This window comes from Geotrypetes seraphini, chromosome 5 (assembly GCF_902459505.1).
Source record: "Geotrypetes seraphini chromosome 5, aGeoSer1.1, whole genome shotgun sequence".
Lineage (NCBI taxonomy): Eukaryota > Metazoa > Chordata > Amphibia > Gymnophiona > Dermophiidae > Geotrypetes > Geotrypetes seraphini.
The window spans coordinates 80,817,907-80,836,095 of record NC_047088.1 but is presented as its reverse complement, the minus strand read 5'-3'; the positions used below and the strand labels follow the sequence as shown (position 1 = coordinate 80,836,095).

General features: G+C 41.5%; 1 protein-coding gene across 2 annotated transcripts in view; it reads left to right on the top strand.

Annotated features, from left to right (window-relative positions):
• SHROOM4 (shroom family member 4) overlaps window positions 1-18,189 on the top strand; it is a 394,799-nt gene that overhangs the window by 334,768 nt on the left and 41,842 nt on the right. For both annotated transcript variants that reach the window (XM_033944710.1, XM_033944711.1), the window contains exons 5-6: window positions 1,693-1,757; window positions 16,637-17,356. In XM_033944710.1, coding sequence (XP_033800601.1) covers window positions 1,693-1,757; window positions 16,637-17,356 — 785 coding nt within the window. The remainder of the gene's footprint in view (window positions 1-1,692; window positions 1,758-16,636; window positions 17,357-18,189) is intronic.

Genomic DNA, 18,189 nt, shown 5'->3' with positions numbered 1-18,189 from the left:
ACAGAGTCCTCCCCCCCCTCCAAAAAGGCGCGAAAACTAATCCCAAATTCCAAAGAAAGAGAACTCCGCGGAAGGGACTGTACATAATGCCGGAGTTGACAATGAGCAAAGATAAGACCCGAAGAAGGCAAACCACAACGCAGCAACTCATCGCAAGAGAGCAATGTCCCATCATCCCGCATCATATGAAAAAGAAACTCAAACCCGTGAGCTCGCCAGCGCCCGAAGACAGAGGGAAGGAGCCCCGGAAGAAAGGAAAGATTACCGGTCAGAGGCAACAGCACATAGAGCCATTTTTTTAGATTAAAATTATTTTTTAGATTAAAGTTAAAAAATACAATATTAATCTAAATAATGCAGCTATTGGATTCCCTATACTATAGATATCCAGTCGATTTCTTCATTCAAGCCATTTGGGACCAGAGTTTTTAAGAGATAGATCCATTTTTGTTCTTTTGTATTCAGAGCTTTTTTATAGTTGCTCCCCTCCCTCCCTATATATACAGTATCGATAACATGCCATCTTGTATCCTGCCAAGTATGATTCATAAGCTTCCAATGATTTACTATTGGGGCTGTATCAGTTACCTATGTTAAAATAGCATGAGTTAGAGTATAATAACATGTCTTAACTGTAGCTCACTTTGATAACTATACCCCTAAATGCTTCTGTGACGTTTAGGTAAAAGCAAGTTGTAAAATGGAAAATTTCTGGGGATACATATTGCAGTCTTTCATATAGATACCAAGAATTATTTTTAGCATATAGAAATTCACTTGGAAGTTTTATTTTAAAGATTTAACCTAACTTTAGGATTTGGGTGGGGAACCATGTGAGCTGTACTGTGCGGTGCCTAAAGCAAAATGCACTGAAAGGAAATTGTTACTCATGTCGTTTTCAACTGGGAGTAAACTTTTTCTTTTGTATCTTTTTACAAGCCAGGTCTGAGGTTATGATTATCCTGCAGTGCTCGTCAAGGTGAATAATTCTTTGCTGATTATCAGAGCATGCATTAGGGAGATGGCAAACAGATATCCCTACCACACCCCTGCCTGAGGAGTATTTCTTTTAACCTTTTGGAAAGAGTACAACATTTTCAGAACCAACCAAAATATATATCTATATATATTTTTCAAAATGTTTGGAAGGAAAATCCTGTGGCCCTCAATTATCATCTTCATGTCTCCCCTCTCCCCTACATGGTAGTATGTTCCACCTCCACAGAAAAGAACAATCACTTTGCAGGGGAAAATAAATTGTCTGTGTGAAAACAACTGCATTTGCCATTACAAACAAGCCAAACTGGTTTGGCCCCGTAGAGCATTAAAAAAAAAAAAAAAAAAAAAACTGTTTTAAAAATACACGGCATGAACTCTTCAAACATTAGTAAGTGCTGTCCACCGGAGATGAGTGTCCGCTTGTGCTGAGGGCGGGTGATGGGGCTTGAATTGTGAGGCTAAGGAGATTGCAATATTCCGACTTCCTTTAGAAGAGGAAAAAATTCCAAGTTTCTGTGATAAGCAATTTCTTTGCACCCGGGGGGAAAGAAAAATGCAAGTAAATAGGATACAGCATGAGGAGATGACTGGCTCTGTGTAATCTTTAAAACAGCTGTGGGATCTCTTACTGACTGGCATGGACCCTTTGTATTATGACTGAATTAAACTGACACTTTGGCATGTTCTTCTCAGGAACTTCCTTTGGAAGAATGGGAACAGCAAACAAAAATAAACAGGAAGACCAGCAAGTCTGTAAGGTAAGAATTCAGTTTTTATAGAGTCCGGGACATGTCTGATGAAAAACTGTGAGGCATCACCATGGCACAAAAATCAATGTATTTGAAAGGGGGGGGGGGATGGAGGAGATACTTCACTGTCATACAAGAGGCTGGTATGCACCGGATTTGGTACAAGCACAGGACTTTTACACTTCTGAGTTGATGGTTTCAGTCTGTATTGGGTCAGATGTCTGCATCAATCCAGGATTGATAGAGTGTTAGGGGTACCCTATTCAAATCTTCAGCTTTGCCCCTTTCCCTCAGTTAACTTGTCAGTCCCTAGCTGAACCCCTTCCCCCAAAGGTTTTGATAGTTAAACTCAACAGTCATGATTACCACAGCATCACTCTTCCCAGAACAATTCTGTGCAAAATACATAATGAAGACAGTTACCAAAAGTAATTATCCAAGAAGGGCTATTGGAAAATTGACCATCCTCTCAGATGTAAATGTACTTTCTGATGGTTCTTTGCATTTGTGTGACCATCAGGGCTTTTTGTTTTTCTTCAGCCACAGCTGCTCTTTGCTGCTTCCTTCTCCAAAAGAAGCTTTCACCCTAGGCAACTGCCTAGTTTGCATAATGATTAAGCCAGCCCTGCTTCAGTCTTTGTCTGAATCTTGTGTGGTAACCTTTGTGATGTAAACTGATAGAATAGTGTGCTCATTATCAAGCACCACCACCACCACAGCTAGCGCTGATGGGCCATTTACATAGCAGACTCGGCATGGAGTATGAATTACTCAGTTATTTACATAACTGGCCCCTCCGAGACAGGGCTGGATTTTATCAAGGGGCAGCGGAGGAAGCTTGCTGCTGTTCTTCTGTGGCTATAATAAGCCTTCCTTTCCAGCATCTTATTTCTTGCAGTGCCGAATCTATCATTGACCAGTGGTGAAATTTCCCTCTCTCCTCCTGTATGTCAGCGAGCACCCCCACGATTTTTACAAGTGCAAGGTTTACTAGAATAAAATGTTGAGTACTTAATAATGAAGGCTTATTATTTCAACTAAGTTGAAAATATGTCATCTTGAACAGGCTGACTGAGGATCTTGAAATATATAGAACCGGGCAGCTGTTTTTGCACATGGCTTTATACTTCGTTTCCCTTCCTTTTGTCATGATCTCCTCTCTTTCTCTTCATATAAATTGTATTTCTTCCCTTCTCCATCTTGTATCGGTAAGTTTATGTTCGTCAGTGCATTTGATTGTTTGTAGCATTGTTTGTAATTTGTTTTTAATGTACGTTTTTATTATACTCTGTTTTTATATTATGTGACACCGCTTTGAATTTTTCATAAGGCGGTATATCAAAATTTTAAATAAACCTGAAAACCTGAAACCTGATGTTGCCCAGGAAGAGGACACCAAACATGTAGCTTTGGACACAGAGTAATTTTATAACCAGGTACCTAGGATGTCTAGGCTCATGTGTTTATAAAGGCCAACAAATACAGATTGCGCCAGCGTTGTGGGGGGTTTGGGGGGTTGTAACCCCCCACATTATACTGAAAACTTCACTTTTCCCCTAAAAAAACAGGTCTTTGGAACGACCTTACTACCCCGCTGTGGAACCTGGGCTCCCTCCAATTATTCCGCAAGCAACTGAAAACCTGGCTTTTCGCTAAAATGTAATTCTATCCCCCCTTACTCTTCTCTTCTATATATATAAGTTCATGTAAACCTTTTTTTCCCTTCTCTTCCTATATTTTAAGTTCTTGTAAACCGTGCCGAGCTTCACAACATCCGTGGAGATGATGCGGTATATAAACTTAAGATTTAGTTTAGTTTAGTTTAGTTACAAACCATCCACAACGCCGGCGCAATCTGTATTCAGTAAAGTGTGTGTGTGGGGGGGGGGTTTCCCCATCAACACCCCCCGTCGGAGCCCCTTAAAACACTGTTTTTCTTCGGCACGGGCTTCCACCTTGCGCTCAGTTGTCTCGGCGCACCTTTGTCGCCGCACACTTTTAACTATGAAGCGCATTCCAGGTGTCCACCACACATTGGGTAAAGAAGAACTTCCTAGCATTCGTTTTGAATCTGTCCCCTTTCAACTTTTCTGAATGCCCTCTTGTTCTTTTATTATTCGAAAGTTTGAAGAATCTGTCCCTCTCTATGCCCTTCATGATCTTGTAAGTCTCTATCCTATCCCCTCTAAGTCTCCTCTTCTCCAGGGAAAAGAGACCCAGTTTTTCCAATCTCTCAGCGTATGAAAGGTTTTTCATCTCCTTTATCAGACACGTCGCTCTCCTCTGAACCCTCTCGAGTAACGCCATGTCCTTCTTAAGGTACGGCGACCAATATTGGACGCAGTACTCCAGATGCGGACGCACTATCGCCCGATACAATGGCAGGATAACTTCTTTCGTTCTGGTTGTAATACCCTTCTTGATTATGCCTAGCATTCTGTTTGCCTTCTTAGCGGCCGCTGCGCACTGTGCCGTCGGCTTCATTGTCATGTCCAGCATTACCCACAAGTCCCTTTCTTGGGTACTCTCATTTAATAACATCCCTTCCATCGTATAGTTGTACCTTGGGTTTCTGTTTCCCACATGTAATACTTTATATTTCTCAACGTTGAACTTCATCTGCCATCTCGTCACCCATTCCCCTAGTTTGTTCAAGTCCCTTTGCAATTCTTCGCAGTCCTCCTTAGTCCGAGCTCCACTAAATAGTTTGGTGTCGTCCGCAAATTTTATTATCTCACACTTCGTCCCTTTTTCTAGATCATTTATGAATATATTAAATAGCAGCGGCCCGAGCACCGAGCCCTGTAGGACCCTACTCGTGACCCTCCTCCAGTCTGAGTAGTGGCCCTTCACTCCTATCCTCTGTTTCCTACTCGCCAACCAGTTTCTGATCCATCTATGTACATCTCCTTCCACCCCGTGGTTCTTCAGTTTCCGGAGTAGGCGTTCAAGGGGCACCTTGTCAAAGGCTTTTTGGAAATTAGATATATGATGTCTATGGGGTCTCCTTTGTCCATCCGTTTGTTAATTCCTTTGAAGAAGTGCAATAAGTTCGTTAGGCATGATCTCCCCTTGCAGAAACCATGTTGGCTGGTTATCAGAAGTTCGTTTCTTTCAAAATGTTCATCGATGTTTTATTTTATCAGTGCTTCTGCCATTTTCCCCGGAACTGAGGTCAGACTCACCAGTCTGTAGTTTCCCGGGTCACCTCTTGATCCCTTTTTAAAGATTTTCTAAAATTGAGGTAGGATGAGGAATGCGTGATGTTACCCAGCCAATCGTTCCATTTGCCTGCCTGGAAGGCGATAGTTCTGTCCAGGAATCTTTTGTAGTGGCAGGCCTTTATTGTCAGATAGATAAACAGATGAATTCTACGTCTGGGCCTAATAGAACTATCCAGATTAAATTGAGAAACCAGGTACGTGGGGGCCAGACCAAATACTGTATGTCCCTGGAGGGTTCATAATCTGTTTGTACCTCAGTCAGTGGAGGTTTAAGTGACTTGCCCAGGATCGTAATGAGAAGCAGTGCATTGTGAGCCAGTTGCTCCGACCATTAGGCAACTCTTCTGCCTTTTTGCACATATACAGATGTGAGTGGTGCACATGGTTGCGGGGAGTGGTGCTCACTGTTGGGGGGAGTTTAGGTTGAAGAATGACATTAACACATATGGACTGAAAAAAATTCCCATAGAAAAAGTAGGCACAAGTGCCTGCAGAAACATTGCACTTGTAACAGGTTTCTGAATGAAAATATGTGCAAACTTCCTTTTTGAGAATCAGTGCAGAATCCATGGGTAAAAAGTACATACATGCTTTTCCCAAAGGAGATGGTTCCCTCCACCCTCCATTTCCAAGAATTCAAACATGAGTAAGACTTGTCAATATTTTACCTTTAATACAGAGCTGCATTAAATATTCTATATTCACATTTATTTATCTAATCAGTTACAAACAATAGCCACTGGAAGAGGTTACCGTAATTGCAAAAAGTCTGTTGAGATTTGTTATTGGGACCACTCCACCTTCCATTGGCTCGTTTGCAGGAGCTGGATCTTTTGCAATTCTGCAGGGTAACGTAACTTGCCTGTTGCTGGCATTTTTAAACTGCCAACACTGCTTAAAAGTACAGTGTGTTCCTGGCTCTGCAAAGCTTTCTTTTTATCGTCAAACCAGTTTTTCTGAAGACCTGCTATCGATCTTCAACATCGTGCATAACAACACTAGAAAACTGGGAAATTGCTATTGGGCCATTGAAAGTCTAAAATGAAAACTTTGTTCTCAACCTCCCAGAATCTTTTCTGGTACCTGATTTATTTCATTTTGAAGCTGAGTCATCATGCTACTGCAGTGAAACTGAGCACTGATTTTCATTTTGTGGGCCATATTGATTGAAAATTACTATCATAGCCACGAAATACATAGTAGATGATGACAGATAAAGACCTACATGATCCATCCAGTCTACACAACAAGATAAACTCCAGCACTGCCTTAATTTTGAACTATTGGAGTTGCCATTGACGGCCGCTCCTGCTTAACTAGACCTGTCTAGCCATAATCGGGACACAAACCATAGAAGTCTGCCCAGCACTAGCCTTACTTCTCAACCACTTAAGGTTTGCCACTTAAGGACTGTTAAGTTGTTTTGATTCCATTCTCTTTCCATATAGAAACCCTTTGTGCTTATTCCACACATGCTTGAATTCTATTGCTATTTTCATCTTTACCACCTCCCACGGGAAGGCATTCCAGGCATCCACCATCCTTTCCATGAAAAAGTACTTCCTGACTTCCTGATGTAGCTCTTAAAACGATTCCCTCTCTCTCTCCCCACCACCCCCAACCTCAATTTATGTGCCCTAGTTCTACCACTCACCCTTCTCTGGTAAAGGTTTGTTTGCATATTACTACCTTTCAAATATTTAAATGTCTGTATCATATAACCCTATATTCAGGTCCTCGAGTCTCTTCTCATATGTCTTTTAGCACAAATTCCATTTCATTTTTATCACTTTTCTCTAAACCGCTACAAGTCTTCTTATTCCTTTAGCAAAATAAGGCTTCTAAAACTGAGCACAGTACTCCAAGTGGAGCCTCACTAATGACTTCTACAAGAGCATCCCACTTCTTTTCTTCTGCTGGTTATACCTTTCTCTAGAGCCTAGCATCTTTCTGACTTTAGTCACCAACTTGTCATATTTTGCTGCCTTGAGATCCTCAGACATTATCTCTCTAAGATTTCTCTCCTGAGCTGTGCTTGCTAGTCTCTCACTTCTAATCTTGTACATCTTTGGATTTCTGCAACCCAAGTGCTTCGCTCTGCACGTCACATTAAATTTTAACTACCAAACATTAGATCATTCTAGTTTCTGTAGATCTCATCGCATGCCTTCTGTTTTATCTGGGGTGTACATTCTGTTGGTGATCTGTGTCATCTGCAGAAAAGCAAACCTTCTAACCCTTCACCAATGTCACTCACAAATATATTAGAAAATTGGCCTCAGTACCAATTCCTGAGGCATTTCACTACTCCAGATTTCTCCACTTTGGGTCCTAAAACTTCATCCCGCTCAGCCTATTCGTAAGTCTGCTGTGAAGAACTGTATCAGAGGTTTTGCTAAAATCCAACTGGTTGATATTCAAATTGATTTAACTGGCCAGAAACGGCCACTGACCAGTTAAATCGCTTGTTTGGGGCTATCCACTGATTTTTGGTGGCACTTAACCAGTTATTGCTACTGAAGATTAGCTGTTAGCGTTTAAGTGAAAACCGACTATTTTGGAGGTGTTCCGGAGCAGAGTAGGCACTTGGTTAGTTAAATGCCAATATTCAGCACTTAATCAGCCAGGGTAACCTCATAAATGATACCGCATAAAAGACAGTCCTATCTTTATGCAGCAACACATGGCCAATTATGTTCTGAATATCAGTGTAACTGACTATAGTTTAATTGGTGTCGCATAAACCAGATAATCAGTATTCAAGTCCAGGCATGGTCTGGCATTGTATATATGGGATTAACACCAGTGGCAGTCAACAAAATGTTCATCACTGCCAGCTGAATATTGATACCCCAAGTAGATCACATCTAGCACATGTCCATTATCCAGCTCACTGGTTGTCCAGTCAAAGAAATTGATCAGGTTAGATTCTGCAACCTGTGTGGATTCCGGGAAGTTCCTTATCCTTTTCCTGTAGCAGCTTCTACAGTAGTTTTCTAACCACCTCATTGAGGTTTAGTGACATGTACATTTCCATTTTTTCCCTGTCTCTACTTTTATGAGGTGGAACCACATCTGCTTGTCTCCAATCCTATAGAACAGTGGTTCCCAACCCTGTCCAGAAGGACCACCAGCCACTCAGGTTTTCAGGAGAGCCCTAATGAATGTGCATGGGGCAGATTGCATGCCTGAAACCTCCATTAGATGTAAATCTCTCCCATGCATATTCATTAGGGCTATCCCAAAAACCTGACTGGCTGGTGGTCCTCCAGGCCAGCATTGAGAACCACTGCTATAGAATATCTCCCATCTCCAGGAATCTATTAAATAAATCCCTAATAGATTCTTCCAGGATTTCTCTTAAGTTTCCTCGATATTCTTGCATGTATCCCATCCAGCCCCCATGCCTTTGTTTCCATGGGTAGAATACTGTTTTTTCTATTTGAATGGGGTTTCATATAATTGCCTACCCAATATGAGTGTATTTTTTCATGAGTACAGCAACATGGAATACCATGGAAGAGCCGTCTAGTGCTTAAACCAGTGAATGGAGAACCTGGGAAGCAAGAATGCATATCCTGCTTCTTCCACTGATATTTCTTGTGTCCTGGAGCATGCAACATTGTAGCTCATGTAGTCTATAAGTTTTAAAAATAAATAACATCACCCTTTATTGCTTCAAGTACAAATTTAGGGTTAGAAATACTAAAATGCATATTATTTAGCTAAAACGCCGTTATTTTCTATATTATTGGTTCTCGGACATATCTTAGAGGACCAGCAGCTAATCAGATTTTCAGAATATCCCTAATGAATATACACAAGATAGATCTGCATGTCTGACATCCCTTATATGCAGATCTGTCTGATGCATCTTCATTAGGGAAATCCTGAAAACCTTACTAGCTGGTGGTTTCCCAGGACAGGCTTGAAAAACCACTGGTCTACTATGGAATCTGTACAATAACCAAAATGAATGTAGGGTAATGTGCATTAATATGTCAGTAATCGGGCCTTTAGATTATAACCCTATGAAGCAGAAAGCTATTTACTGTACTCAAATTGTAAATCTCCTTGAGATTAGGTTCAAAAAGGCAAGTAATTAAATCTAAAATTTAAATTCAAGTTTATCCAGACTGAGCGGATGAGTTCCTGGAGGCAAGGTCAGGGAGAGGTTTGCATTTGCATACATACTTTTGAAATTCCAAACATATGCCTGTGAAATTAATTCTGAAAACTTGTGCATGCCAAAGATCAAGTGTAAATGTAAGCACATATTTTCTTTGGAGTAATTTTCACAATGGAAGTGTGCACATGCTTTTGTTTTGAAAATTCAGCCAAAATTTTGCTTGCAACTTTATAAATATTTTAATTTGTTTTAATGTTATACACCACCTAAGGCCTCTGTTAACATAGGTGGCTTAAAAAAAATAAATATTGCATGACTGAACTGCACAGCACGTTCTCTTTGGTTTCAGTACACGGGACATTGCACTCCTTGTGGGGATCTGGGATTGGATTGTAACATTTGATTACAGTGTGGTCAGACATTTCACCAGCATTTGATTCAATGAATCATGAATGTGTTTTCTGGCAATTTAAAATTGGAGGAATGGGTGCTACTGCACTGGCATGGTTTCAGTCATTTTAATTGGACTACGCAGCAAATTAGAGTAGGGCTTAGAGTCTGAATAGTATTAGCTGAACCAGGGGTCTCTTCAGCATTCAGCTCTTTATTTTACTATTTAATTTTCGTTAGCTCATATGTAATCCTATTAAAGATTATGGAGCTCATTTTCAAAAAAGATAGATGTCCTAAAGACAGCATAAACCAGCACTCAGACGTCTTACTAGTCAAAATGGCCAAGTGGCATTCTCAAAACAGACTTTCTAGATGTCTTAATGGTCACTTTCTCTCTAGTGCATCTAAATCTTAAGAGGGTGTGTTACAGGCGTGTTTTAGGCAGGCTTAGGACATGGACGTTCTACAGGGATAATCAAACTTTTTACTAATTGTCCGAAGTACTATTTAAACCTTTGAGGCTAGACCTGTTTTAAAAACGAATAAGGATCAAAAAGGTGCCCAAACTGACAAGATGACCACTGGAGGAATTAAAACATGACCCCCCCATCCCCCAGTGGTTACCGACCCCCTCCCACCACCCAAATATGTGATGCCTAACTTCAGAATCCATGCACAACTTTTTTTTTTAAATTGGCATGGTAATTGACTGCACCAGCCAATCAAAATATAAAATAATAAAATTACCAATTAAGAGGGACAGATTTTTCAAATTATGGGGAACCACAAGTACAAGGGGGCACTCGGAGAAATTGAAAGGGGATAGGTTTAAAACAAACGCTAGGAAGTACTTTTTCACTCAGAGGGTGGTGGATAAATGGAACGCGCTTCCAGAGGCTGTGATAAGCAGGAGCACGTTACAGGACTTCAAAGAAGGTTTGGATAGGTTCCTAGAGGACAAAGGGATTGAGGGGTACAGATAGGAGTAGAGGTAGGTTATAGGGATAGGAGTAGAGATAGGTTATAGAAATAGTCAAGGACCACTGCTCAGGCAATGGGCCTGATGGGCCGCTGCGGGAGCAGACCGCTGGGCGAGATGGACTCTGGTCTGCCTGAGCGGAGGCAACTTCTTATGTTCTTAAGAGTTCCACACGGAACTCTTAGATCACCTAATGATATCCGCCTTGAACCGCAAGGTAATGGTGGAATAAAAATCACTAATGTAATGTAATTACCTGAAAAGTAGGCATAGTTATGGGCAGAGAATAGGCATAGTTCACTTAGGCATTGGAGAAAGGCACTGGTAAATTAGGCCAGGTAAAACCTTGGCTAATATAATGGTGACTACCTTAGGGACACTAAGTCCACTTAGGTGCCACTAGGCATGATTCTATATGTAGTGTCTAGCGGTTGATTGACAACCATGTGGAGCAGTACCTACAATGTAGGCGCACTTATGCGCTGTTTATAGAATCCAGCCCTTGGTGCATGTCCTGGGAATTTCCTATGACAGGTGATGGCTGAGACAGAGATCTTACTGCAAACTTCTTAAGCGAAAGGTATCTGCATCCTGAAAAGCTTCTATTCTGAAACCGGGAGAATTCTGTGTTATAAAAATAAAAATGTAAATTCTACTTGCACTGTTTTAAAATTCTGCCAAGTTATTTATTTAAAATGTGACATACCACCTTTCATTAAGATACCAAAAAGCGCTTTGAAAATATAAAACTACATGAATACAACTTTTAAAAAATTGCTGGGAGAAAGCAATAAATGATAATAAAGACATTGAGAGGAAAGACAAAAGACTATCTACTGCAAAATATAAATTACAAGTCAGGCAAAGAGCCACTAAAAAGGACAAGAGGGCAGAAGAAGGGAAAAAGTCATTTGAACCATGCCACAACCAACCCCTAGCCACAACAAAGGCAGTCAGGAAATGCCCAAGATAGAATAATTATAAACCAGATTTGAATTTCTTTAGAGAATGTTCAATATGCAGAATGCGGGAGCTATGTAAGAAAATGCAGTACAAATAGCATCTACACAAATAACTCTAAAAAATGAAAAGCTTTCTTTTTAAAGATGCGTTTGAGTTTTAATTTAGACTTCTCTGAACTTTTAGCTTCGCCTTATTTTCAGCAATGATCATTAACCCCCTTCTTCTACTAAACCGCGCTAGCAATTTTAGCGTGGAGAGCCGCGCTGAATGGCCCACGCTGTTCCCGATGCTCATAGAGTTCTTATGAGCATCGGAAATGGTGTGGGTCATTTAGCGCGGCTCCCCGTGCTAAAACCACTAGTGCGGTTTAGTAGAAGAGGGGGTAAATCTTTTTTTTTTTTTTTTAATTCTTTCTTAGGTTCTCTTCCCTCTCCCCTCATTCTACCCTTTTTTGTTTCTTTCCTATACAAATTATAGTTCACCCTTTTACCTAATGTTCCAGTTTGTAGATTAGAGTTTTTGTCCCTGTTCATATTTTACTTGTACATCGCTTAGAATTTTATGTAAAGCGATTAATCAAATTTTAATAAACTTGAAAGATACTTGACGGTTTCTGGGTCTCACTGCTTCTTGTTGAATAGAAACTGATGTTTCAGACATCATGCTGTGGCTTTCTTCAGGGTACACTGTGAGGTCTGTAGCTTGTCTTTATATACAGTATAGTGGGTTCACTGACCTGATTGAGAACAGGGAGGTCCATTGGTCATGAATTTGAATTTTGGCAGGAAAGTTTGTTGGTTTCCCATAGAATGGAAAAGTCTCTGGTGAGTTTAGAGGTTCTCCCCATGAAGCTGGGCTATATGTTCTCTCAGAGTTTCCACAGTTGCTATCATGCTTGTTGCAGGTTTCTGGGCCTTGCTGCCATTTCATTTCTGCCTGACAATAATCCCTAGTTTCTCGTTTGCTTTTTTTGTCCCCTGCTGCACATTACGCAGAAGGTTTCAACGTACTGTCTACAATGACACCCAAATGTTTTTCTTGGGCGCTAACCCCCAAGGTGTACCCTAGCATCTGGTAACTATGATTTGGGTTATTCTTCCCAATGTGCATCACATTGCATTTGTCCACATTAAATTACATCTGCCATTTGTGGTTTACACATTTTTAGACAAATTCTGGAGCAATGGAGTGTTTTTTATGTGGTTTATATATTTTTAAGGCAAGGGGGATATCTTTTCAATCAAAAGTAAGTTTTTATTATGTCAATACATACACTTGAATTTGTAAGCAGGTAGCTGAGAGAAAACTCTGAGGGCTAGATTCACTAAGCAAACCGATTTCCCTCCAACCCGATTCACTAACCTCCGTCCCGATCATCCTCTGATCTGTGTATGCAAATGAGGGGGAACGGCATTGAAATGATGGCAGGCAGTGATTCACAAACAAAAATCCTGCAACACCGACTGGGCTGGCCAATCACAAACAAGTGATTGCTGGGGACCAGTCATTCACTGCTTTCCGACTGCCATCTCCTGCTCTGTCTGCTGTCTACCCCGACTTTCCAGCTCTCTGCCGCGATTTTCTCCTGCCACCCTGCTCTGCCCCGAATCTGCTCTCCTGCTCCTTGCCCCGACTCTCTGCCCCGAATCTATTTCCCTGCTCCTTGCCCCTGACTCTCTGCCCTGAATCTCCTGCATGGCTCTCTGCCCCAAGTACTGCCCTGGCCTTCCCCTGCAGTGTGAGCCCGTGGTTTTAACCCGCGGGTTTAAAGCGGGTTAAAACCATGGGCTCGCTGGGCTAGTAAAAGTTAAAAAAAAAGTTGCAGCTCTTAGATGCATGCACAGACCATCTACAGATAGTCTGCGCATGCGTCAGGATCGCTACAGAGCATGAGGACGATTCGTGAATCAGCCCCCCCCCCAGACACGGATTGGAACAACTTGACATAATAAAGGCTTACTTTTGGTTGAAAAGACATCTCCCTTGCCTTTCTTTTGTACTGTTGCATACTTTTAGACAGGCATTAAAGCAATGAAGTGTTAAGTGATATACCCAGAGCTGCAGTGGGAATTGAACTTACAACCTTAGGGTACTGAGGCATCTGCTCTAACCACTCGGCCACCCCCTGAGATCATTATTGGGTCACACAGTGTAATGAAGTTACTATTAGTAAGAGAGGAATGATTCCTGCGTATCCATGTGGCTTCCATTTTTTCAAAGGCCATTTGTAGACAACCGATGATACTGTATTTCAACAGTTGTTCGAAGAAGACAAGGCACTGTATCTGTAATTATGTCTTATGGATAAAAATATACACTTAATTCAAGACCTTGTATTAACATAGCCATAGAGACTGAGCCTTGGAAAAGGTGTCAGATACAGCATATAGTCGTGCTATAGAAGTAGTAAAATGCAATAAAATAAAAAGATGAAATTACTCTAAGGTGCTTAATTTATTTTCAGAATTCCCCCAGAAGTACTCTAAAAAGGACATTGTCAAATGTGGTCCCTCCCCCCAAAGTCTGTTTCACTCTCTTTTAATCTTCCACAGGTGTCAAAGTCGGTCCTCGAGGGCCGCAATCAAGTCAGGTTTTCAGGATTTCCCTAATGAATATGCATGAGATCTATTAGCATGAGAGCTATTAGCATGCAAATGGATCACATTCATATTCACTGGGGAAATCCTGAAAACCCGACTGGATTGTGGCCCTCAAGGAGGGACTTTGACACCCCCAACTCTATCCCACTGCCTCCCCCAGGGTTGCTGTGTCACCACAGTATTGAACCCCAAAAACTACTGATTGGGAAAAACAATTTTTAAGTAAGGGTAGATCCAAAAATCCAAGATAGGTCAATTTGTGAGAAAGATAACCCAATATAACAATTATGGTGATTTAAAGAAACTGCTAAGAAGTGCTCAGAACCTTATCAGTAGAGAAACCACAACTGGGGTCACGCCTCTAAATGTGTTGAAGCCCCCCCCCCCCAAACTGGCTCCGTTTGGCACCTCCCAGCTTCCTTTCCTTATCTCTAGTTTGACTTCCCCGGTTGTCCTTTTTTCTATCTCCCCCTCCTCCCCCAAGCTTTCTTGCTTTTCCCCTCAGGCCATTGCTTCAGATGTCTCTTCCTCTTTCCAGCCTGTTATCAGCGCTTCTTGGTCCCTGCGCCAAAGTCTCTATTGGAGGGAAATTGTTTACAGAGCTAGATCTATATCCCAGGCACAGAATCATCTAAGCCCTTCCTCCTGCTGGTCAGAGGAAGAGAGGGAAAAAGATTATTTTTAACCCATGTCAGTGCAGGTGATCACAGATGCTTAACCCATAGCTGCTAATTTACCCAGTTTCATCAGTAATAACCCCTTTATTTCACAACCCGATCCTGAAGCATTACGGATCTTGCAACACTGATTTCAGTGGGTGGAATCAGGGACTACAAATGCTAAATGCTTGGGGGGGAGGGTAAGTTTAAGACCAAGGCTGTCCCAAAATATCCCTACTGGAACTGGCTAAGTTGGCCGTTGTGCTTACATAATGGGTAATCTAGATATACATTACAGCATTATAAAGGTAATTCTATGACCTTAACATTTACATTTATGTGCTCACTGTATGTGTAAAAGGTTTAGAATACTTGCATTTGCATATGTAAATGCCACATAAGCACTATTCTCCAAATGCTTACTTAACTCGCATATCGCGTATTTGCAAGGTGATGTAAACAAGGGCAGAACATGAGCGGGACAAAGACAGGGCTCCCATGTATACACATGATGCATAGGAAACTGTAAGGTTACACCACTCCCTGCTGCACTTAGGTGTGTGCACTTAAAGCAGCTCTATGGACATATATATGTGTGAGTGCTTAAATTTTAAGCATGATGCTAGCTGGTTCTGTTACAGAATGGGCTCCTACCACACACCTTAATTAGAGACACCCAGTTATAGAATTGCCCTCTGTGTAAGTTCAGGAGGAAATCAGAGGACTCTTTGCATTTCTTCCCTTGGTGCTGGCTGTTCAACAGCCAATCAAAGAAGAAAGTGCCGTGTAGTGATCCAATTTGATTGGTTGCTCTAGGAGTGATCCATTTTTATTTTCAAAGAATGTTCTGGTTGCAGTTTGTCACAAAAAATCTTTTGGACTTTGGAACAGGCCAAACTTTTCCAGTTATTGTGCACGTTTGCATTTAAAGAAGAAAAGTAGAATCCCTCTAATTCCATAAACTTGGGTGCCCAGCTTTGTTTATTGTGCAAAGTTAGGCTTCCAATTTATAGAACAGGTTAGCTGCATGTGCAATTTAATTTAATAATTGGCTATTAATCGGAGTTAACATCTAATTATTGTCTTAAATTGGTGTTAGCTGGCTCCAGTTGGCATTGCTTATGCAACTGGTCTTAATAGCTTTTTAAGAAACTGTGCACACAATTTCTGTCACACACAATTTCTAGGGGGTGTGGCTGTGAGAGGAGCACGGGCAAGTCAGGGATATGCCCATGAGTTACATGCACAAGTTATAGCAGGAGTGTCAAATGTTGGTCCTCGAGGGCCACAATCCAGTCGGATTTTCAGTATTTCCCCAATGCATGAGATCTATTTACATACACTGCTTTCATTGTATGCTAATATATCTCATGCATATTCATTGGGAAAATCCTGAAACCCCGACTGAATTGCGGCCCTCGAGGACAGACATTTGACACCCCTGGGTTATAGAGTACTAGGGGCATTTTTGTGCTCTTAACGGCCAGCAGTTAGATACGAGCACAAACACCAGCCTTTGACACATCGTAAGTGCTCGAACCTAAAGTTAGGTGTAAAACTGTGAACTTATGTTAGTATTTTATAATGGAAGTTTTGCACAGAACTGTTATTATAGAATTCAGATAGCTAAGCAGGGTTTAAAAAAAGTTTGGCTAATTTCCTAGAAGAGAAGTCCATAGACCATGGCTTGGGGAAATCCACTGCTTCTTCCTAGGATAAGCAGTATAAAAATCTGTTTTACTACTTGGGATATAGCTAGGTACTTGGGACTTGGATTGGCCATTGTTGGAAACAGGATACTGGGCTTGATGGACCTTCAGTCTGTCCCAGTATAGCAATTCTTATGTGGTGAAATTTTGGTTCATTTTATTGAATTTACCCTAATATGACTGGTTGTGTAAAATGCAGATTAAACCACTTATTCTTGCTTGTGTTTTCTAGTGAACTGCCTCTCTGTAAAATTGGCTTCCAGAGAGTAGGTCCCTTCAGATCTTGCTGTGAGAGTGCTGACCACGAGTGGCCCAGCTGCTTCAGGACAGTCTCCTCACATGACCTCTCATGTGACCACGACAGACCAATCAGGACAGTAGAATTTTCTGCTTATGAAGATGGTCCAGAAGATCCGCAGCCTCATCCACTCAGGGGAAGAGCTCTTTCTGAAAGCCACATCAACTTTGAACCACTGAGAAGGGAAAAGCGAGAACCTGTTTTAGAGAAACTAGAGGAAAGCAGGCCAGAGCCAGCCAAAAAGAAAGGACCTCCCCCACCACGACCCCCACCTCCTAACTGGGGGAGGTTTGAAGCACGCCGTGCATCTCACCACCACTTATACAGAACTGTAGAGTCTTCAGGATCTGGGCTGACAGCACAATCAGATTCTCCAGGGGCTCCATCACTGCCACAGCAGAGGAGTGGTATTGACATGGAGACCGTGAGGCAGCGTTCTCAAAGTCTTCCCCTGGAGCAGGCACACAGGGACATCTTAAAGCCAGTGGCCATACCTCCTCCCCGTGCACCTTGCTGGATGCCTCTGGAATGCAGTGCCACCAACACCAACTGCCACCCATCGGAACAGGGGCATTTTTCCAGTTATCAACAGGGCATACGGAACAGAGTTCCAGATCCACTAGTCATAGAGTCAGGCAATCAGCCCAACTCAAGGTAAGCTTTCTTATTTTTTACTTTTTATAATAGTATCCTGATTTCCTGATATGTGAAGAAGATTCATCTGTGTCTAGCATAGTACTTAATGCCTTTGAATGTTCTTTTTTTTTTTTTCTTTTATGAAGAATGCTTTACACACTGGATTTCTGAACTAAAGGGCTGATTTTAATAAACCATGCATTAGAATGGTATGCTGAAATCTAGAGCATGTGCAGAGAAAAAAAAAAGTTTACACTTCTCCCTCCATATTCGCTGTGATAGGGGATTTACAGAACCGCAAATACAGAAAAACCGCGAATAACTTTTTCATATCTTATTTGCTGTTTTCTATTAAAAACCATCATGAATATGGTGAAACCACGAATAACATGGTGGGAGACCTGGCATGTTCCTGAAGGAGAGGCAAAATACAGTGAAAAAAGTGCTGGGAATCAGCGATTTTCTCTGTAAATGCTTGGAATCAGCGATTTCTCTATGCAAGCTGATGTAATTTGGGTGGAGGAGCCAGCAAGCTAAAAACCGCGAATAATCGAAACCGCGATTGCTGAAACCACGAATACAGAGGGTGAAGTGTACTTCCAATGTAATAATGCTATGCAAATTACCACAGTGTAAAAAAGTATGCTACAGATAAGGCAGTGCATGCCAGTGTGGTAATACACTGCCTTTGCTGCATCAAGTTTAAGATGTCTCTTGATGTCATTGCATGAATTTTTTAAAAAAATTTTGTTTTATATCCCGTCCTCCCAGAAGAGCTCAGAATGGGTTACAAGTATGAGGGTTGGATCATGTACTGACAGAAGGGGAGAGGGAAAAAAGACCCAGTACAG